Consider the following 24,308-nt stretch of genomic DNA (forward strand, 5'->3'; position numbering starts at 1 on the left):
GTGGCTTTTCATCCCCTGCTCCTTTCAGTGGAATAAAAGGTTGGAAAAACAGGTTGCATGGGTATTTTTTTTTTCTATACTTCCTCCTCCCTCCAGATCTTCTAATCACAAATTTGTTAGAAAGGCACATACAATTTGAATAAATATAATTGATAAGATTGGCAGTACTTATATTAAATGATAATTTATAAAGATATTTTATCCTACACGAAAAAGCTGTGGCTTATAGTAATTGACACTAATTTTTCTAGCAGTTAATATTACCAATGTTTTCTTTATTCCTGTAGAAGAAATGGCTACCTACCTTCGTTATGTGAGAAGGCTAGATTTCTTTGAAAAACCAGATTACGACTACTTAAGAAAGCTCTTTACAGACTTATTTGATCGGAAGGGTTATATGTTTGATTATGAATATGACTGGATTGGTAAACAACTGGTAAGTATGCGATCACCATTTGCAATCTTTCCAATTACCTTCTGACAAGTAAAGTCAATGAGGGAATCCAGATTCATGTAATAGCCATGTGATTTACTTGGCTACTGCAGTGATTCTTTTAACAACTGTTGCAAAAAGGTTATAAATTGGGAGCAACTCACTTAACAACTGCTTTGACATCCTGTTCCCAGTTGTGGTCCTATGTCAAGAACCACTTCTATATCTTTGGTTCTCTGAGTTTAGTTTTTTTGCTTGCTGATTATTACCAAACCAGGTGACATCATCAGTGCTGATAAGTGTGGGATTTGCTTCTTGTTTATAGACAGTAGTTTGCCTTGCCAGTGTTGGTAGGCGGTGTGGTTTTCTCCTTGTTAGTTCTTTGATTAGGGTATTGTTTTCTGCTTGATAGTCCATCTGGTATTAATCGCTACTTATTTGAGTGCTGGCTTTTGGAAGGTGGAGGGATGTGTTTTGGTCTTTTTTGTTTCCTTCTTAGCTTTTTGTTTCTTTTGAATTGTAACTATACTTTATTTTTATATGTCTGATTGCTGATTTGTATATCTTTATATGTCTGATGGCTGATTTGTTTCAATGCCAAGCTTCCAGAAATTCCTCAGCATTTTTGGATTTGGCTTGGTCTAGGGCAGTGGTAGTCAACCTGGTCCCTACCGCCCACTAGTGGGCGTTCCAGCTTCCATGGTGGGTGGTAGGGGTTTGCTGTAATTCTGCTTTATAAATTTTATAAAGTAAAGTTACTTCCCTACTTTATAAATCACCATTACTGTGGAACCGGTGGGCGGTTAGAAAATTTACTACTAACAGAGATACAAAAGTGGGCGGTAGGTATAAAAAGGTTGATTACTCCTGGTCTAGGTACTCTCAGAAACTGTGGTTGAGTTTTTCCATGTGTTGTGAAATTACGGAATTTTTATTGTGTTTTCGGACTGCTTGTTAGTGTTCATGAATGCAATGTGCTATTTTCTGTCTGCCTAGCCTACATAATAGCTGTTACAGTACTTAAACACTCAAGTTGTAAATGGCTCCTTTAGGCTCCTGTTTTCCTTCTTGGGCAACTGGATCTTTTGATTTAAGATATTTTAAAGGTATTTAATTGATTTGCCTGTTGTGGTGATGAATCTACTTATTGTAAGTTAATTTTATAATCAATGAAATTATTTCCCTCTGACCACATGTGCCAATACTAAAGGTTTGCAAGTCAAGTTACCATGGAAACTAAAAATAATCTTTCACTATTTCTCAAAATAAATATATTAGTTACTGTTGTCCCAGTTTTCTTATCATGTACCTCTAATACCTTTTGTGCAGCCTACTCCAGTGGGTTCCATCCATTCAGATCCTGCGATAACTTCCAATAGAGAAGCACATCCACACAGAGATAAGTTGCAGCAGTCCAAAAATCAGGTATGCCATCTAGCAATATTGCATGCCAGTTTCATGTTGCATTGTAATAGTAATAGTTTGTGACTAAAATTATATATCATTTGTTTCTTTGAAGAAATATTTACTCATATCATTGTTTTGACTCTAGACTTTAAATAATCTTGTGTAATACTATATTGTACAATATAATATTTAAAAGTTATTATTGTTAATACAGGCATAATTAAAAGGAATTTAAAGTTTAATAGTGGATTTGAGATTATCCCATTGCTGTCTTCAAAGAGAATTTCTCCCTGTCTTCACAGTGGTTAAACATATTATCATGGGAATTAATTAAAGTTTTGTATAATCAGCATCCTCTTTAGGTCAGGATTTGAAGCCAGCTTCAAACTCACATTTTACATATTTTTATTACTGAATTTTGTTTCTTTTGAGAGGTAATATTGATGCTTCTAAACTAATTTATTTGGCCTAAGAAAGGGAAAATTCATTATGAAGAAGTGATCCCACAGCTTTCATTTGGTCTTTTATAATAATTGAAGTTGTTTATTATGACTCTTCTGAATCTTTTTTTTTAATTTTAAAAAGTAAAATGACTTTTGAGAGTAAAATTAATATTATAATTCCTGTAACTAATTTGGCTTTTCTTAGAATTTTTGGAATGAAAATAATCGCATGGAAAATAATTTTTGTGAGCAAGAACGAGTGATAACTTACTATACTGTACTTTATCTTAACTGAGTGATAATATACTATATTCTATTTTATCTTAATTTTTGTCTTTGCGAATACTCAAGTTTTTCCAGCTCAGTTGCATAAAACCTGAGAAAGGAAGTGGGGAAGGAAAGTAAGGAAGAGGGGAGGGAAGAAAGTGAGGATGGAAGGAAGGGTGAGATACATGTAGTAACAGAGGAAGGAAGAAACTGGAAGAAAGGAAACGAAGGGAAGAAAGAAAGAGATTTCCAGCACTCCCTGCCAGCTTCCCACAAGGAAACTCAATAGGGAAGCTGGCAGGAAGTCAGAAGGTGCTCCCGCTCCAACTGCCCCCCCCACTTGTGATCATCCTGTTTCTCTGTTCCTCACTAAAGAAATATCTCCGAAACAGTGTGCCAATGGGGCACAATTTGCTAGTAATAAAATGTATATTAATTTTGTCATTTTGACATGATCTTTAAATGTAAAATAAGTTATAACTTTAAAATATAGTAAGATAGGTTATGGACATATGTTTTTAGTATTTAAACATTAAATTTGACTATAATTTGATATGTATAAGTTAAGTGTGCATGCCATTGAAATACTGAAGTTCTCATTTTATTATTTTGTGCTCCTCAGTGAAAATTCTTGAGGTGTTTATGAAATGGGAAACGAAACAGTATTTTTAACAGAACAGCCTGCCTAAAACATTCTGTTAGAATATTTTAAGTTAGCTATGTTCAGCTATGTCTTAATGGAACAGAACTAAAAACATTTCAAGTATTGTGGCCATAAATAGCAGTGGACACTCAGAAGTTCCTTGCTCCCTTTGTTTTTCATCCACATGAGGATGTAAGAATAGATAGAATAGTAGTCCATTATTACATCTTTTTCCAAAAAGGTGTGTGTTTGTTCATGTATGTGTGCCTTCTTCAATTAGTATCTGCATCTACAAATATAAATGCTCTCAATTAAATTGACTCTTCACCAAGCACAAATTGTGTTGTGATGAAGATGAAGCCAAGCATTACATAAGAATAACTGTATAGGTATGCTGATTGCAGAAAAGTGTTACTTAATTATACATCTACTTTGTATTAATGAACATCACTCATTCCCACTATTTATTTTGACAGACTTTGCCAATAGCAATGCCCACATTTACAGCTCATATGCAAAATAAAGAGTTGTTGTTGTATATACTTATTGCAAACCTATATTTCTGCAGAATAAAATACAACTATACAATACAATAACAGAGTTGGAAGGGACCTTGGAGGTCTTCTACTCCAACCCCCTGCCTAGGCAGGAAACCCTATACCGTTTCAGAATCATTTTGCATGCCCCTAATCAAAATAATTTAGAAATTATTTTTTCTTAAAATGTATAATTTCCAAAATTAGTTCCCCAAATATTTTTATTCTGCATGGGATTCCATGTTTGACATGTTGTTAAATGATTCAACTCGTTGTTGAACTCTTTTTAAAAGGGGGGACTTTAAACTGATTTGTTTCTGCATTTGTACATGTTTTATTACACATGCATTGGCTTCTATACATTTTTGTGCTCTTTATTTAGAATAAAATACCATTGATTAAGCTGCATGATGTATTTAATATATTTTGGGTTCTTTTTCCTCCTCTTGTATGCATGCTTAATGCATTATATTACTGGCAGTCAACAGACCACAGGGCAGCTTGGGACCCCCATCAGGCCAATCCCCATCACTTGAGAGCTCACCTGGCTGCAGACAGACATGGTGGCTCGGTACAGGTATTTTCTGTTTTTTTTGCATGACTATTTCCACATCTTAAACTCCTTGGACAAAAATGGCATGTGTTTAGTTGCCATTTACTTCTAATTGTGTCCATAACTATACATCTTCTGTTATAAAAGCCATAATAAAAACATCAGACAAAATTTGTTTTTGTTTCTACAAGTGCTTGTAGAAGAACAGCCATCTGCATTTTGAAACATATTTGGATGATTCCTAGGCAATAAAATTGTTATTGAATGATGTTTGGTGAAAATGGCAGTACCATTAGAGCTTCAGATGACTGCTGACTCTTAGTAATAATTTGATCATATGAATCACCTATTATAGTAACAATTTCCAGCTCCTATTTAATGTCCTTTTATGCCTATGATTGAAAACAATATTGATATTCCTGTTATTATAATAATCCATTTGAAGTGTAGTCTACCCCTCCCCCCTATATATTATCTGCCTGGTTTGTGAATGTTATATTTGCTGAATTAGTGAATAATATATCTCAAATATATTATGCCTATGTAGCTGTTCATTTTCCCTAAAACAATCTTGAAAAACAAGTTTACTAAATCCAGTAAAAGTTGTTGCAGTCCATGTGATGTAAAGAGAGCTCATGTATCTATGATTATATAAATTTGTGGAAAAGAGAGAAGCAGATGGAATGTTTCCTGTCACCTACTATTCCTTCTCTGTTTCAATAAGGATCTGGATTATTTCCTGCTGTTTTCTCAGCAGTTCTTTTATACCTTTTCTTTTACTTTTACTTCTGCCAAAGGGCATATTTCATTTTTTTAAACCACCAATATCTCTCCATTGCTAATCATATATCTTTCTTATATATTTTTGAATGGCTATATAGCAATTTGAAATCACCCAGACCCTTTAAAAAGGTATATTTGAAGAATTATTTGTCTAGCTGTAGTTGTCTAGTCTGCTGTTGTCTCTCATACTTAATGATAATCTAATTTCCTATATTAAATTACTGTAATTTGCATCTGAGACAGGATTAGTGATTTAGGGATAAGCCATAAAGATAATAATGCATTACCGCATGATACATTCTGCTTTGTTGAAAGAAAATTGGACGGCTTCATTTTTTGAAAACTGCCCATAATTCCTAAGTAAAAATATGTCTGCATTGTAAGTAATATTGAAGTATAACATTATCTCCAAGGAAATGCACTTTGTTAATTATTGTTTTTTATGTTGTTCCTGTAAAATTTCAGATTGTAGTCTTATATAGCCTTTAATATATATTAAAGGCTATATATATCTTATACTCCGTATTTTTCGGAGTATAAGACGCACTGGAGTATAAGACACACCAAGATTTTGAAGAGGCAAAAAAAAAAAAGTTTTTGCACTCTGCAGACCTCTCAAAAACATCCAGTATTTTGCAAAAAAGGGCAGTTTTTTGTCAAAAAAAGGGCATGCATAGCTTTTAGGAGGCTTGTAGAGTGCTCCTGGGGGCTGGGGGGGGGCATAAACGAGCGAAAAACAGCTCATTTTTCAACAAAAAGGCATGCATAGCCTTTAAGAGGCTTATAGAGTATTCCTGGGGTGGGGGTGGGGAACAAAAACAAGCAAAAATGAGCCAATTTTTTGATCATTTTTGCCCTACCCACCCCCCAGGAGCACTCTATAAGCCTCCTAAAGGCTATGCACGGCCATTTTTGCAAAGGGGGTGGGGTTTCGGGAGGCCAAAAATATTCTATTCAGTGTATAAGAGGCACCCAGATTTTCACCCTTTTTTTGAGGAAAAAAGGTGCGTCTTATACTTGAAAAATACGGTAAATTGTTTTTAGGGTTGTTTACTACAGTTTTTGGAAAACATCTTTAATACACCTTAACACCATGCTTCAAAGATGATTTGATTTCTCTTTTGGGTATTTCTCACCTTACTCAACCTTCCGTAATCACTTTGTCAACCTTTGTAATAGACATAGGAAATAATTGTCATTCTGCCTAGTTGGTGGAGATAGCATCCAGGATGGGTTAACTCTGTCCAGTATCCAATCGGACTGAGTGTACAGTTGTGATGTCACGCCTCCTCTGGTGAATCCTCCCAGCTTAAGACTCAGTCAAATCAAAGGAGTGGATGTTCCAATATCTCAGGGGTTGCCACAAAGAAGAAGGAGTCAAACTATTCTTGGAGGTCTTCTAGTCCAACCCCCTGCCTAGGCAGGAAACCCTATACCGTTTCAGACAGATGACTATCCAACATCTTCTTAAAGACTTCCAGTGTTGGGGCATTCACAACTTCTGGAGGCAAGCTGTTCCACTGATTAATTGTTCTAACTGTCAGGAAATTTCTCCTCAGTTCTAAGTTGCTTCTCTCCTTGATTAGTTTCCACCCATTGCTTCTTGTTCTACCCTCAGGTGCCTTGGAGAATAGTTTGACTCCCTCTTCTTTGTGGCAACCCCTGAGATATTGGAACACTGCTATCATGTCTCCCCTAGTCCTTCTTTCTCTTAAGCTAAACATACCCAGTTCCTGCAACTGTTCTTCATATGTTTCAGTCTCCAGTCCCCTAATCATCTTTGTTGCTCTTCTCTGCACTCTTTCTAGAGTCTCCACATCTTTTTTACATCGTGGCGACCAGAACTGAATGCAGTATTCCAAGTGTGGCCTTACCAAGGCATTATAAAGCGGCATCAACACTTCACATGATCTTGATTCTATCCCTCTGTTGATGCAGCCTAGGACTGCGTTGGCTTTTTTGGCAGCTGCTGCACACTGCTGGCTCATATTGAAATGGTTGTCCACTAGGACTCCAAGATCCCTTTCACAGTTACTACTACTGAGCAAGGTACCACCTATACTGTACCTGTGCATTCCATTTTTGTTGCCTAAATGTAGAACCTTACTCTTTTCACCATTGAATTTCATTTTATTAGATAGTGCCCAATGTTCAAGTTTGTCAAGATCCTTCTGTATCTTAAGCCTATCTTCTGGAGTGTTGGATATTCCTGCCAGCTAGGTGTTCGCAAATTCGTTGCTTGATTATTTTTTCCAGAATCTTTCCTGGTATTGAGGTCAGGCTGATAGGTCTGTTGTTTCCTGGATCTATTTTTTTCCCATTTTTGAAGATGGGAACCACACCATCTCAGTCAAGAAACAGGCAGCCCCAGATCCACGATCCAAAGGAAGCCTGGCCATGTCAGGGGAAGATTTCACCCTGAACTAATGAGGTTTGGAATCGACGGCTTTTCCAAACAGCATATCCTCAAGAAGCGAAAAATAAAATAAAACCCGAGAACATGTTCTAATGAAAACAAACTTTAATACAAAAATAACAAAATAGAAATAAAACAAATCTATCTAATTGTTACATTTTGGCAAGAACAAATGTTGTCCGCCTTCTTGAAGACGAACAAAGATCAAAAGGGAAGAAGTCTCTGGAATGTGTGATGTATTAGAAAGCATGCACAGTAAATCATTGCTGATAAGGGACTATGACCTGCGCAATAAGTCTTCAGCTCGGCTAGCAAACAATTAGCACAGTGACAGGCCAAAGCCTCAAAGGCAACCCAAAAGGCGGAACCTCGTCACCAACGGTTGTTGGACAAAGAGTTCAAAAAGGCTAAACATCTTGCTGCGATGCAGCAGCTTCATTCTCCAACCGTGTGCCCAACAAGCCCACATCCATTTCTGCCAGGCCCTTTGCCAATAGATAGTCCAAGGTGTACAGACCTGTCTAAGGACAGTGAGGGAGAATCACCTTTTTCAGCGAGGCAGCACAGTTCAAGGTCTCCTTCAGCATCAGCTGAATTACTGTCACTAGGGCCCCATCCCCAGCAGGGGGATCTACACCGATCCAAGCACATCCACCTGTGCTCCTTCCAACTGGAAGTCTTGATATGGCTTCCATCATCTCTGAAGCCATTCACCAAGGCATTGTGGCAGGTCTCCAGCAAGGATCGTCACCTGCTTCTGCCCAGCTCAGAGAGCCTTCTCCCAGGCAACCCCGTGTCAGCAGAAGTCCTGCTTCTCCTTCAGCACCCAGTCATTCCAAACCGTTATCTAAGGTTTCAGTAGGTGGGGAGGAGAAAGAGGCATTCAGGATTCTAACCTGTCAGAGGATGAGGACCTATCCCCAGACCAGGCTACCTTTGTCGGGCTGTTCCAATCAGCTGTTTTTAGATCTCTTTTTAAGGCCAAAAAATAGCAAAGTAGGGTTAGCTCCTCCACCTCAGGATTTGGATCCAGGAAAGGGGGATCTGGCGGATCCCCTCTTCCTGGAACCTATGGTTGAGAAGTGATTCCTTCCACCAGATTATTCTTGGACTTAGTCCAAAGGCAGTAGGCTTCCCCAGGGTCGTATCTCTTTTGTAACTCCCTAGACAAATGGCTGTACAATATAGGTCTGGAACTGGCCAAGAAATTGGAGGTTCCTGCAGTGGACCTCCCCTTCCCAGTGACTGCCCTTTCCTCCCCTTCAGCTGTGACTGGGGCCCCGGAGGAGGTGTTGAAACCCGAGGACATGTGTTTTGAACAGACACTTATCAAGGGCCACCAAGCTGCGGCCTGGTCTGTCCAGGCCTCTACTTTGGCCTCCTTTTTCAGCAGGGCCGTCATCCTTTGGATTAAACAATTACAGGATAGACTTCCCCCGGGAGATTCCAGGTCACATCGCGACCTTGATAAGATCAAGGCTGCGGTTGAATTCTCAGCGGATGCGTCCTTAAATGCAGTCCGATTCGCATCCAAAGCCATAGCCTCCTTGGTATTCACCAGACGCCTTCTCTGGCTGAAGCAATGGCAGGCAGATGCCAGAGCCAAATGGCGACTGGCATTAGCCCCATTCGCAAGGGAATGACTTTTCGGGGTTCCTCTGAGCCTCTCCTAATGGAGTCGTGTGACAAATGCAAGGTTCTACCCTCTCTATTTTGTAAGCCCGAGGGCAGAACTTCTCATTATTACATCGGGGATCGGACAGGGGGTTCAATATCTCCCATCTTCAACATAAGTCTAGGCACAGGCCACCACAACAGTCCCAGGACAGATTTGGAAGCGGGGGCAACATTTTCCCCCCAAGAGGTCATTTAAAGGAGGAGCTAACTGCTCATTCAGACGTCAAAAGTGACTCTCTGGATGATCTCCCAATCAGGGGCTGTCTCTCGGCATTTGCTAATTGCTGGGAGGACACAACCACAGACTCATGGGTCAGGAACACAATCAGATCCGGCCTGTCGTTAGAATTAATCTCCAACCTTCCAATGTCCTTTGTTCTATGTTCTGTCTCTCGGGAGCCACATCGATGGCACCTTATGGAACAGGCGATCTGTCATCTGCTCGACATCCAGGCGATCCAACTTGTCCCTCTGGATCAGGTAGGACAGGGGTTTTATTCCCATCTGTTTGTCATCCTAAAGGTTTCTGGGGGTTGGAGAGCGGTTCTCGACCTAAAATCACTGAACCGTTACATCAAGTACTGCAGGTTCAAGATGCAGTCCCTCCAGACAATTCTGGAGGGGATTCCGGCTGGGGGGGGGGGAGGCGACCAACTGACATTGGTGGATTTGACGGAGGCATACCTTCATGCCCCCATCCTTCCAGCCCACAGGCAGTTTCTCCATTTCTGTTATGCAAGGCAACATCTTCAATACAGGCCACTCCCCTTCGGACTCTTGTCCACTCCAGGGTTTTTACAAAAATTCTGGCGGCATTAATGGCCCACCTCCGCTCCAGGCCCATCAGATTACAATTCTACTTGGATGACATTTTGATCCATTCCAGGTCAGCAACTCAGGCACCCAAGGATCTCCAGGCCGCTGTCCAGGCCCTGTGAGATCACGGGTTCTCCATCAATGTGGAGAAAAGCCATCTAGTTGCCTCAACCCGTCTGTTGCACTTAGGGGCTGTAATAGACACAGCGCAGGGCACCATTCTTCTCTCCCCAGATTGCCTCTCCAGTCTCCAGGAAATGGTCATGGAGATGACGAGATGTTGTCAGGTACCACGTCTTTGGCTCTCACAGCTCTTGGGCAAAATGGTTTCCTTTTTCGGAGTTGTTCCCTGGTCCCGTCTCCACAGCCGAAAACTGCAGTGGTTCATTCCAATTGGTGTGTCAGCCAAGCCATTGCTCCAGCTACTGCGTCCATACCCTTGATTTTGGACTTTCTCCAGCAGGGCCTCAACACAGGCCTCTCATCTAACACCCTTAGACGACAGGTGGCAGCCCTATCTTCAGTCCTGGTCTCCCCATCATTCGAAATTCTTTCTTTCCACTAGTCACGCGTTTTCTCCGGGGGCCAACCAACATCAGCCCTACCACTGTTCATAGATTCCCACCGTTGGATTTAGATAAGGTCCTGGATGCCATCACAGGACCACCCTTTGAATCTCTGCGGAGTACCTGCATGAGACATTTATTGCTCAAAGTGGCGTTCTTGGTGGTCGTCATGTCTGCTCGGCTTATTTCGGAAATTACAGCCCTGTCTTTGAGGCAGGATCTCTGCGTTTTTCATCAGGATAGAGTAGTTCTCAGACTTGACCTGGCTTTTATTCCCAAGATTAATAACAGGTTTCATAGGTCTCAAGACCTAGTCCTGCCTAACTTTTGTCCCTCTCCCAGACACAGGCTTGAGTGCAAATGGCACACACTCTTGACGTATGACATGCACTCCAAATTTATATCAAATGGACTGCTGGGTTCACACACACAGAGGCGTTGTTCGTCTTATTTCAGTAGACCAGTCTGGGCTCCAAGGTATCTTCAAAGTCTATTGGATGCTGGATCAGATCCTGCATTTTAATGGCCTACAGGTCCCAGGCCTTGCCGACTCTTCGACATGTGACGGCCCATTCTACCAGGAGTGCCGCCATGTCAGTGGCATGGTCCACTCAGGCCTCGGTCGAGGAGATCTGCAAAGTGGCTACATGGACGTCTCCTTCTCTCTTTGTACGTCATTATCGCTTGGATAGTTTTGCATCGGCGGATGCTGCCTTTGGTAGAAGAGTGTTGCAGCAAGTCCTCTCAACACAGAACACTGAGGTCTAGACATCAACCCTCCCTTGAGGCCAGGCCAGGTGTTGGTATGTCCCATCCTGGATGCTATCTCCACCAACTAGGGAGAATGGGCGTTGGTTCTTACCTGAGATGCCCGTTCTCTGGGCGGTGGAGATAGCATCCAGCCCCACCCTGTATCAGCCGAACCTTATAGTAAGGAGTAGGGACCTCTTAGGGCACTTGTGATAGGTACTGGAGGAGAATGTTGGTTTGAAGGATTCCTGTTTACACCATACGTCAGTCTACAGATCCTCTTCGTCAAAAGCTGGGAGGAGTCACCAGAGGAGATGTGACATCACAACTGTAGACTCAGTCCGATTGGATACTGGACAGAGTTAACCCATCCTGCATGCTATCCACCTCCCAAAGAACGGGCGTCTCAGGTAAGAACCAATGCCCATTTTCATTCTGAATGGGAATCTGGTTCAATTACCATCGCCTGTCTTATGTTTTGGGGAAAATAGATCTATGTACTGAGAAACATAAGTATTTATCAGTTTTTACTAAAGGTTCTCAATGATGAGAGAAGTAGTAGTTCCATCTATGCAAAATGGTTTCATTTTTGTGCATTTTGTTCCTGGTAATGAATGGACTTTATTCATTTTCTTTAACATAGTTTCCCAGCATTTGAAATACTAGTCTATATTACTAAATTAGGCAATCATAAAGCAATTTACAGCATCTTTAAAGAGAAGATTTTTGGAATCGAAATTCTCTGACTTGAATTGACACAATCTGTTGGTAATGATTATATTTTTAAGTCACTCAGAATTGCAATTTGGTTTTTCTGTATTCTGCCTTCAGTTTTATTCTGCATTTTCCATTTCCACTAAAGCATGGGTGTCCAACTGGCGGCCCGTGGGCTGAATGTGTCATTCACAGCAGTGGTGGGTTCTGGGCGGTATGGCCTGGTATGGCCATACCGATAGTAGCCAGGAGAAGCAGCCACCGTACCGGTATGGTGGCTTGTTTGGCCCACCTGCGTTCCATGGCCGTTTAATAATGCGATTGGCCCATTGCACACGTGCACACAACGTGCGGTGCCTGCGCGACCTCTGCCGGCCAGCTGGGTGTCACAGGGTGGTGGTGTGCACGTGCATGCAGCGCACGTACCTGTCTAGGACACCCAGCCCCGTGCACAGTACACCAGCTGCACCGGGTTCCGGAACCCACCACTGATGCACAGGCCACGTCCACCCCAGCTCCATGAAGAGAAAAAAATGTTGCAATATTTTGTATTGCTACCACCATTTTTGTAGATGGCTTTTTATACAAGCAGTTGGAGAATTATTAGTAATTAATAAAGGCAGATATAAGTGTTCTAGGATAATGTTGCAAGACCCAAACTGGGTTGGTCACTGGGACCAGAGGTTTACTATTCTGAGCTTTCAGATTTGTACTGGAGCCCATCCTCAGGGGATCAAAGCACCTATTCCAGTAGATAAAAGTTCCCTGACGAGTCCAAAACCTCACAAGAGTAAACCTCTGGTCTCAGTGACTGATCCAGATTGGATCTTGCAATGATTAGTAATAGAAACACTTGACTGAGTTAAAAAAAAATACTACCATCTATGAAATAATATGCTCATACACTAATTCCAACTCTTTGCTGTCATAATAAACCAGTGTAGTAAATGTAGGTAATTGTTATTGCACAATTTTTGAATCTGTTTGCCATTGCAGGTTGTAAGCTCAACAAATGGAGAACTCAACACCGATGATCCTACTGCTGGTCGTTCAAATGCACCCATCACAGCCCCTACTGAAGTAGAAGTTATGGATGAAACCAAGTATGTAGGCTTTGAAATAATCTCTTTAGAAAGAGCACATCTTGTGAGATTCAATTTTCCAATTGCAACTCTCAAGATATTTAAGTTCTTAACTGTTACAAGTAAATACATGAAGCCCTTAAACAGTTCTTTTTTTTTAACTCTAAGAGACAGAGGAAATGTGTTTCAGAATTCCAGAGAAATTCCAATTACTTCACTATAAAATAGTTTCTTAGTTGAACCTATTAGACTCTCTAGGCAGCACAATTTCTCCATCATATATAGAATACTACTAGAATAAATACTAGTACAATAATGTGATAGAGGGATTTTGTCATTATGCAGCTTGCTGTTGTTTCCAACAGCATTCTGCGCATTTATAAGCAAGCAAAAAATAGCATTTCCCGGAACTTTTAAAAATAATGTACAAAATACTCTAACTCACAATACAGCAAAGTATGTAGTTTTTATACATGAAAACATTTTGGATTTTATACATGAAAGCAATTCATTTTTCTCTCCTGAAGTGCACCAAAACTCTGTAGGGAATGGGATATATAACCCAGAGTCAAGTTTGCCATCTACAAAGAATGGTGTTAGTGACAGGCACAATTGAAATTAACGGAAAATATCTCAATCTCTGCATATGAAATTCTCTACCACATTAAAAAAACAGAAATAATTATGATCTATGCAACAAAGTAAGCAAGATATGTACGTTTGTTGTGCCATAAACTATTTGAAGCAATTCCTAAACTACAAGCTGAAATTTGAAAACGAAATACTATAATATTTTAAAAGGCATTGTTGGTTTGATCCTTTTGGTCTTCATTAATTTAACTGATGTCACTGTCTTACTCATTACTTGACTGTATGATTGTGTGTTCAAATATAAGTTTTCTTTATAACGTGCTGCATTCTGATTTTTTCCCCCTTCCTTGTATTTTCCTCATATTAGCTGCCAGAAAGTGTTGAACATGTGGTGAGTTTTAAAGCACAGGCAGGCAGAAATAGCTCCAGAGCATTTAAAAACAAAAGTACAATTGGAAAAAAACCCAAAATAATTTTAATTGTTTTAATATTGGTCTTCTTTAATACGAGAAACTTGCTAGCATATTGAGGAGCACTTTTGCCTGCTTCAATTCTTGTTTGTTTTGAAGTGATGTAGAATTTATGTATTTTTATCTAATACGTCTGAATTTATGCTTTAATTTCGATTTATGCTTTAATACAGTTGTTTTGCCCATCGATTTGCCATTTTAAAGGGAAAACAACAATTTCAGGTATTTTAACTTCCACAGTAATACCTTAACTTCATGAATAATTAAATATTTTAATATCACCAAATTACAGTATGTGTTTTCATCCATATTTACTGAGTTGTTAGCGATTGATAAATTGCTAACTAGTAAACTCAGAGAACAATTACTCCTATCAAATTTGTATTTTAGTGCTTTTCCACACTCCATTGTACTCATCTCAAAAAGCAATCTATAAAACATTTTCACTTTTAATTTATTATTGACAAATTTAGTTTTGGATGGAATGACAAATTTTCTAAAATGATTTTTTTCTAATTTATGAATGCTAATAACTGCACCAGATAGGGAGGCTATATTCATAATATCATTGGAAGTTCTTTTATGTTTTAAATAACCAATATTTGGATATAATTAGTGAAATTGTATTTATTGGTTTGGATAAAAGCACCCCATTCTTCCCGCCCTCTCCTCATAACTTGTCATCATCAACTTTTCATTATCAAAACTGGAGGAAATAAACTTACTAAACTTTTATTTCCTCCACTTTTCAATGTTCCATACATGATGTAAACAGAAAAATGCAGGTGAAAATAGTGGCTTAAAAATGTTAATTCGTAGCTACTCATCATGACATAAAACTACCGTAAGTATATTATAAAAACCATAGCTTTAGATATAGTGGTATAAAAAAGTTACAGTAAAACTACAGAAAGTGGCAGTGATGTTGTATAAAGCTACTAGCCCTTCTAATAAATTAATACACCTTCATTTTGAAGAAAGATCCTGGAGAAACCATAATAATATATCCTAAGTTATTTGTAGGATAATATAGTTAATAATACAGTGCAGGAGATTATGTCAACATTTTCTATATTGGTCCTTTTAAAACCTGTTTTTTATGCTTGAAATTGAATTTTAATTGCTGTGGCTAGGACAGATTATTTACATAGTTTTTTTTTTAAATCATGCAACTATATTTAGGTGGATGCAAAAATATCAGTTCAGTCCCTCTAAATATAGTTAAACATTTTAATATATATAATAATATATATTATGTAAATATATTTAGTATTTATTTTGTATATGTTTTACAGATAGCATTGAGTTTATGCTAGATTTTTTATATATTGAAGTATATTTAATTTTCTGAATTACCATATAATTTAGCCCTTATATTCTCAGTATGGTAACCACCATAATATTGTCTCTTCCATTGTATCTGTTTGCACAACTCATCACAATTTACATTGTGAAATGAGTTTTATTTGTGGGTTTACCAGGGAGTTGAAAGTATAGGAAAACCAGTAATGCATAATTTTACCACAAAAATAACATTCTTTCAGTTGCAGATTTTAGATGGGCAATGTATGCATACTGAAGTTTGCTGTAATTTTATCTATTTATTTATTTATTAAACATATTTGTATGCTGCTGCAATAAAAAACTGACTCTTGGCAGCTTACGTAAAAAGAAAACAACACCAAAAAGAAATAAAATTACATCAGCACTAGAAAAATAAGGAAAATAAAAGATGGCAACAATAACAACTCTTATCAGGGGAAGACTCTTTTAAAAAATATTGATCTTGAGGTACTTTTAGCAAACTAGTATAGAAGAACCAGTCTAATCTCCACAGGGAGGGGCTATGCCACACAGTATCCGCATTGCAACAGAAAAATAGGGCCTTTTTGCCTCAACACCCACCCCCCCCCCCCAAAGTGGAATTTGCAGCAGTTTCTCCTAGCTAGATCTAATTGGTCAGTCAGAATTTGGCTGGACAAGGTGGAGAAGGGACCTAGGTGCCAAGCCACGTAAGGCTTTATAGGATAAAACCAGCACCATATACAGATTCACATAGCTGAAATGGAATAAGTAAGGATTGTGAGGGAGGTAATTGGGTTGATAGGAATATTTGAATTTTATTTTGCTGCTGCTAAGTCAGTCTAGTCCCGTGATGGCAAACCTATGGCACGCATCCAGAGGTGGAATGCAAAGCCCTCTTTGCTGGCACGCGCGTTGTCACCCCAGGTCAGATCTCTGTGGCCTTTCTTTCGTGAGCTTGTCTTTCCCTGCAAAGGATGAAACAGAAGCTCATGAAAGAAAAAGATTTTATTACTTCCGGTGTTGAGATGCCCTGCCTCCCCACCAGCCAGCTGGGTCTTGAACTCACAGCTCCTTGATTTCTAGCCTGGTGCTTAGCCACTAGATAAATCTGGCTCACAGATAAAATTATAAAGGTTGTTTCTTATTAGGTACATTCTACCAAATGTAGCACCGGTGTCCCCTGAGGATAAATTTTGGATGCTTTAGCTGGAAAATTTCTCTCTTTGGAGAATATTTAGATGCAAATTATCAAGGTTGCCTAGCTAAGGAACAAGTCTTATATTAAAGATCCCACTTTTTACTCTCATTCTTAGAAGATAAAAGTATATTCCCAAGTAAGTAATCAAACGCTTAATACATCATTCAAGAAAGGATCAGTTTTTAAAGCAGGCTTAATATCATGTAAAATGACAAGTATGGACACTTTCAAAAGAAATGCTTTGTATTGTACTCCAGTGTATTCAGAAGAAGCCTTTTAAACACATAATACAATCTCATAAAGCAGATTGAGTTGTAATAAAAAGTTATGATATTACTTTTCTATATCATGTATGATTCTAGCCCTTTTCTGAATCCAAGGGTAGGATCAAGGGCTTAACATTTGAAGGCGAGTCTCTTTAGTTGCAACAATGCTTCAGTTGGAGTTGGGAGTACAGAAACTACAAAATATACTTGCTCTAGTGGTTAGAGTACACAATGGTATCAATATTGGCAATCAAGAATAAACTAAACTAAATTATTCCAGCTCATTTTTTCTGACACTTTAATAGCAAGAAACTAGGCCAAAGAATTCTTTTTTTAGTATCCTCCATATACATTTTTGACTATCAGCATTCCCAATATAACCTTTTCAGAGAAAGTACTTCTCTGTTTTCCCCCTTCCTCTGGTTTTATTTTCATATTATGGCAGATGGTTGGGTTTTGTCCATAATTAAAAGTACCTTTCTTCCAGAGATCATCACTGCAAAAAGCTGCAGTAGAAACAATACCATAAGGCAAACAATGGTCTCTTGAAAAACAATTCACCATTCTGAGTAGGACTAGCGGATTAATCCCATTTAAGATCTATTAATCACTGTATTCATACTAATAGATTAACATATGTTTGCATTCTCTAATGTAGTTTCTCTGAAAAATGTTTTTCAACAAATTTCTGGCAAACAGTGAATTTCTGTTTCCTGTATAAGATCTGAAACATTTTAGAATATTTAATGCATGGTAGAATAAATTCGTATAGACTAACTTTAACTTTTAATAATAGTTTTAGTATGAATGTTGGCTTCACAAACATTTGAGTCCTTGAGAAGAGAGAAAGAGAGAGAAGAGAATTTGGACATAGCAAATGTTTAGTACATATGAGAGTGAGGCCCTCTAGTGACCATTTACTTAAGAGCACACATTTCGCTGGAGTTACGGTAGTTCTTTTATTGTATTTAAATACTGTACTTTTTAACACAGCTGAAATCTTACAGAATGTTTCTATGTCCGAAGAAATGGAGATGATGTTAGTGTTTAAGACATGATACTGTTCTCATTTTCTTCAGTTCTACAGTGAATCACACCAATACATCATCCCTTAAGATTAACTAAAAATTTATTTAGAAGAACAGGCACTTACAGTTTCTGGTGGGACAATGTTTGATTTGTCATGGTTTTAAAGGCTAGGTGATACGTTCTGCTAAGGGATTATACACAGAATTTGTTCTAAAATGAGGCTTGGTTCAGTCCCTAATTGTTATGTTCTTTAAATTCCCTGATACTATAATAAATCATTTTGGAGATCCAAGTTTAAGTCCTGATTCATATACTTGAATTTCTCATTACTGTTCATTCAAGCAAAGATTTATTTAACTTCCTTAGAAATTGAATGAACATTGCAGATATAGTAGTTCTTATAGATAAAAATGCCAAGCTTTGAAGAAATTTCAAAATTTCTTATTCATTTAATTGCTGATATTTCTTGAAAGATGCATACATTTAGTAGGCAATACTGACCCCACCAAGAGATCCAAAATGAATATATGCAGTTGAATATATATCTTTACCTTGCAAGCCCATTAGAGTCTTCAGAAGTTCAGCTGTTGTGCAAGGTTTTAGTGAAACAGCAATGCCATTTTTTTGGTTTCCAGGATCTTAGGCAATTTCATTGATAACATAGTTTTACTTGATGCAATTATCTTTTATAATGTGGTCTATACACTATTATAAAAACAGCACAAGCAGTCCACAATGCTTTCCTATTGATAAACTAGTAGGAATGTTCACTACCTTTGTTGTTTGCCAATCTTAATTCTGCAGTATACAACAAGCCTTTAGATTTTAGTAATGCTATAGCTAACATTAAACAACAAAGAAATTAAACAGATATTAATTACCTATAGAACTATTAGAATTATAGAGATGTATTGCTACACACTACTACTAATTTTAGTAACGTGCTGTTCTCTCAGCTGTCCAGGGGAAAGGAGAATCCGTTAAAAAAAAAAAGACTCTCCTCTCAAATACCCACAAAATCTGTCCAATGTATTAAAAAATAATAGGCTAATTGTAATAGTGGGATATAGAAATACATATATAATATATTATTTCTAAACACTGTTAAACCAGATAAGAATCTTATCAATCAAGGAAAGAAGCAACTTAGAACTGAGGAGAAATTTCCTGACAGTTAGAACAATTAATCAGTGGAACGGCTTGCCTCCAGAAGTTGTGAATGCCCCAACACTGGAAGTCTTTAAGAAGATGTTGGATAGCCATTTGCCTGAAACGGCATAGGGTTTCCTGCCTAGGCAGGGGGTTGGACTAGAAGGCCTCCAAGGTCCCTTCCAACTCTACTATTGTATTGTATAGAAAATGCCTGCATTGTGCTTATTTTGATGTTTGGCTATGACTGTACTGTCTCATCACACCATCTATTTAGATACATAATGGAGTGGCCTGTATTATGTGTCTTCATTATTATACATTTTTTTTGCTATAATGCATTTTAATATTATCTGAATGGCTTCAATTTCAAAACTTCACGATAACTTTCAAAGTAACCTTTATCAAGCATGTTTTTTCTGTTTATATAAGATTGTTTTTATGAATAATTTTAGGTGCTGCTGTTTCTTCAAGCGAAGGAAAAGGAAAACCATTCAACGTCACAAATGACTTTGGAGGAAAGGAGACGGTGTGGAATTACTCACTTACTCATCTGCTATATCATGATAAGTCATCTCTAGTTGTCACTCATTTTTCCAGCATCATCTTTAAGTGAGAAGGTTCTCATACCTGCTTGGATTCTCTGATTCAACATATTTTTAATTTGGATCATCTCTCCTGGGAGCTTTAATGCTGTGTCAACATAAGTACCTTTTTGATCACCAAGATACAAAAAAAATGGTCTTTTTCCTCAGAAAATTTGACTTAGAAAACATTAGCAGTGATTAGCTGAAGACCAGATATTTTATAAACCTGGTATTTGCTAAGGTTTGGGGGATGCCATACCGAAAATGATTAAAAAAAGGAACACTGGAAATTAAACTATTATTGTCCAAGCATTTAAAATATCTTGCTTTAAGATTTCTTCTCTCAGTAATAGGTTTTTTTAAAAAAAACTTTTTCCCCCCAGTTGTTGCTCTGGTGGTACTACATTTCCAGTCGTGCCACTTAATATTATTACAAATATGGTAAAGTCACTGCCTGGTGGTACTAAGACAGAAGCTGGATGAATCATTTGAAGACAAGCCTAAATGCTGTGCTTTCTAAGGGAGGAAGTGTATCAGTGTTTGTAAAATCTGGGCTTTCAAATCTGCTTTTGTTGTACCTCTAGTTGAGATGCGGTGTAGTTAAAGTGGCAATAGTGCTTGTACTGAAATGCAAATATTTGTATAATGCAAGTTGTGCTTCCAGTTATGTATGACATCAATGCTGAAACATCAACTGAAAGTTGCTTAAGGGTTATAAAACCACACTCCTAGGAAGTAACTGCAAACATGTAGAGTGGGAAATCACAAAACTTTAATCAAACATTATTGTTGAATGATAGTTTTAAAAATGAAGGTCTGGATGTGCCAAGTAACAAACTGAGGTATGCATATTATTGATTTAAGAAAGGAAAAATGGAAGTGGGTTAAACATAATGCTTCCTTCAATGAATGTTAGCCTGTGGTTTATGATTGCCACTGGGGGTTTCTAGAACATGCTTACATTTCAACAAAATACTGCATCACTAAAATACAGATGATTGGATTGATTAGGTACTTTCCCGATAATTCCTTAAAGTGCCTGTGTTATGAAATAACAGTTCATTAGAAAAGGCAGTTCCTTCTCTTCCTCCTCCTCCCTTCAGTTTGCTTTGTTTAAAGCCATAATGACCGAAGCGTATGTTTATCATGTTAAGCTGCCAGTATCATAAGGATTTGAGTAAAGGAAATAAAATGGCTAGACAGATTTGTTGACCAAAACTCAAATTATGTGTCTTCTTATAAAAAGGGTTTCCTAGAGCTAACTTTTGTCTATCAGTGCATGCCTTTGGGCATAATTATTTATTTTTAATATCTTATGGTAACATTCAAACTGTGTATTAATTGATAAATGCACACCAGTTGAATTCATTATTGCATTTACAGGGATTGTTTTATAATTTATTTTTCTTAACTGCCAAACTGCAGTGTGTTTTCTTGAATTAGGCGCATATATAAACACATTGTGCAAATCTGGCTGTTGTTAATCACTGTTGCTGTTAATAATTGTAATAAAATTTTAATTTACCAACTTGATCTGACCAATAAAAGCATAAATTAAATGATTTTATAAAAAAAGTTCCACTTGACCATTTCAGCTGATTATACTTTAAGCACTAAAAGAGGCTGATTTTTTTAAAAAAAGAAGGCAGGTGGTTAACACCTTCTTTGCAGTATTTGACCAAATTTCTTTTCTCTATTATATTTGTAAATACTTGCAATATATTTCTTATCATACACCTAGCCGTTTCAAGGTTTTCTTTGCCCTGTACAGTGTTTATCTGAATTCCTTACACATAACACTGTGTATATTAATCCAGTTATGATGAAGATTAAATCAATGTAAAGCTTGTTCGTTTACTGCAAAGACTGGAATCTAGACATTGCTGTTTAGCAATATTTTAAGTACACTATTTTAATGCTAAGGAGAATGTTCTCACACGCGACTTGGTCAGTAGAAAGTTACACAGTTGTGTTCAGGTTAAATCAACAATGTCTGCATTTATATGCTTTTTCCGGGTCTAAACTAATAAAATCAACATTGCCTGAATGTATGAATAATAAAACACATCCCTGTTTAAAAATATGTAATGGATGAAGAAGAAAAAATAAAAGTAGTTTTTTTTAACCCTTGCTTTCATTTTTTTGGTAGCACTGAACTAATGAATCTAAGTGATAAGAAAGTGGATGCTTGCAGACAGGTTCATATTCTTGTGTTTTCATTTAACGACTATGCCAGATATCATAGACATTTAACTTTATTACATGCTTTCTAATGCTGAGTGCCTACGCCTGGAATAATTGGGAAGTAGGAGGTATGGTGTAATCCTAGTATTAAAAATCTACTTAAACTAGTTTGAAATTCTGAAAATGAGAAAAATTATAGAGAATGTCGAATCAAAGGGAAGTAGACCTGCGTCTTCAGGAATTGTTGATCCTCTTTCAAGCACCCAGAAAGGAAGAGAGATGGGTAGGTTTAAGGTTTAAGGTTTATTAAATTTATAGACCGCCCCCTCTCCCTGTAGGGACTCGGGGCGGTGTACAGACCGTTCATGTACAAGACAACAAAACATAACATAAGACATCAAACAAAACAACGCAAACATACCGTCTGTGTATAAAACCCAAAACCAATTTAAATAATTAAAAACAATTCTAAAACCAGTTTAAAACCCCAATTTAAAATTTAAAAAGCCATCCAGGAAGGTTAGTAATAGATGTTCCCTGTAAATACAATTACAATTTCAATTAGGCCAGGCCGGCTAATCGAAACAGGTGGGTCTTGAGTTTCTTGCGGAAGGAGCGGAGATCCGAGGTGGTTCTAATATCGGGGGGGGGGTCGTTCCAGAGGGTTGGGCCCATCACAGAGAAGGCCCTATTCCTAGGCACCGCCCGCCTGCACTGTTTAGCTCTGTGAGAGCGGATTGGTCGCAGGGATGTATGGGGTAGAATGCGATCCCGCAGGTAACTAGGTCCCGAGCCATGGAGCGCTTTGAAGATGACAATCAACACCTTGAAACGCACCCGAAAAGCCACAGGCAGCCAGTGCAGCTCACGCAGGAAAGGTGTTACATGGGAGTACCTAGTACTCCCCATAATAACCCGCGCGGCTGAATTCTGAACCAGCTGGAGCCTTCGGGTGCATCTCAAGGGGAGCCCCATGTAGAGAGCATTACAGTAATCAAGACGGGAAGTCACCAGGGCATGAGTGACTGTGCAAAGGGCGTCCCGCTCTAGTAAGGGGCGCAATTGGCGCACCAGGCGAACCTGGTGGAACGCCCCCCTAGCCACGGCCGTCACATGATCATCTAGCGACAGCCAGGAATCTAGGAGGATGCCCAAATTGCGTGCCCTATCCACCGGGGGCACTTGTTCCCCCCCGATGGCCAGAGATGGAACACATTGGCTAAAGCGGGGCGCCGGTAGCCACAGCCACTCCGTCTTGGAAGGGTTGAGCTTGAGTCTGTTGTCACCCATCCAGACCCGCACAGCTTCCAGACACCGGGATATCACCTCGACGGCTTCGTTGGGGTGGTTCGGGGTAGAGATGTACAACTGAGTGTCATCTGCATACAGATGGCAATCAACCCCGAATCTTCGAATGATCTCGCCCAGCGGTTTCATGTATGTGTTGAACAGGAGAGGTGAGAGGACCGACCCCTGTGGCACTCCACACGTGAGCGGCCTCAGGGTCGACCTCTGCTCCCCCGCCAACACACATTGCGTCCGACCGGAGAGGAAGGAGGAGAACCACCGCAAAACGGTGCCCCTCACCCCCATCCCCTCCAGTCGACGCAATAGGATACCATGGTCGATGGTATCGAAAGCCGCTGAGAGATCTAACAGGACTAGGATGGAGGAACAACCCCCATCCTTCACCCTCCAGAGATCATCCACCAACGTGACCAAAGCCGTCTCCGTGCTGTGGCCGGGTCGGAAACCGGACTGGCGCGGGTCTAGATAAGTAATTTCCTCCAGGTGTCGAGGGAACTGCTGCGCCACCACACTCTCAACAACCTTCGCTAAAAAGGGAAGGTTGGAGACAGGACGATAATTGGCTAACTCTACTGGGTCCAGGGAAGGCCTCTTAAGTAGGGGCCTCACCACCGCCTCTTTCAAGGCAGTTGGTAGGAACCCCTCCCCCAGCGAGGCGTTCACCAGCCCCAGGAGCCAGTCTCGTGTAACCTCCCAGGCTGCCAGTACAAGCCAGGAGGGACACGGGTCCAATAAACATGTGGTGGCCCGCAGTCGCCCGCGTAGCCTGTCCATATCCTCGGCGGCAACAGAGTCAAACTCCTCCCAGAGTGGAACCTCAAGACTCGCCTCCGGTGTCTCCCCACGATCACTGAGGGGGACCCATTCGCTCCGGATCTGAGCGATTTTGTCCTGCAGATATTCCCCAAATTCCTCTGCCCTCCCCTGCAAAGCGGCTTCCCGCGACCTCTGTGAAAGGAGGGAGCGAGTCACCCGAAACAGGGCGGCAGGGCGGTTTTCTGCGGACGCAATAAGGGTGGCATAGTATCGACGTTTAGCCACCCTTAGTGCCACAAGGTAGGTCCGTAAATGGGCTCTTACCTGTGTTTGGTCAGATTCGGCACGAGAGGATCTCCATCTGCTCTCTAGGCGTCTC

At 39.3% G+C, this 24,308-nt stretch overlaps 1 protein-coding gene across 7 annotated transcripts in view; it reads left to right on the forward strand.

Moving 5' to 3' along the window:
* Nucleotides 1–21,806, forward strand: part of CSNK1G3 (casein kinase 1 gamma 3) — an 83,608-nt gene extending 61,802 nt beyond the window's left edge. For 3 of the 7 annotated variants that reach the window (XM_081941655.1, XM_081941657.1, XM_081941656.1), the window contains 6 exons: nt 288–436; nt 1,763–1,858; nt 4,211–4,306; nt 13,001–13,107; nt 14,321–14,369; nt 19,550–21,806. In XM_081941655.1, the coding sequence (XP_081797781.1) occupies nt 288–436; nt 1,763–1,858; nt 4,211–4,306; nt 13,001–13,107; nt 14,321–14,369; nt 19,550–19,675 (623 nt within the window). In that variant the 3' untranslated portion in view covers nt 19,676–21,806. Of the gene's footprint in view, nt 1–287; nt 437–1,762; nt 1,859–4,210; nt 4,307–13,000; nt 13,108–14,044; nt 14,069–14,320; nt 14,370–19,549 lie in introns of all 7 variants that reach the window. The other 4 variants (XM_081941658.1, XM_081941659.1, XM_081941661.1 and 1 more) reach the window with 4 other exon arrangements.
* The last annotated feature ends 2,502 nt before the right edge of the window (nt 21,807–24,308 follow it).

This window comes from Natrix helvetica, assembly GCF_964273705.1.
Source record: "Natrix helvetica genome assembly, chromosome: 2".
Classification (NCBI taxonomy): Eukaryota; Metazoa; Chordata; class Lepidosauria; order Squamata; family Natricidae; genus Natrix; species Natrix helvetica.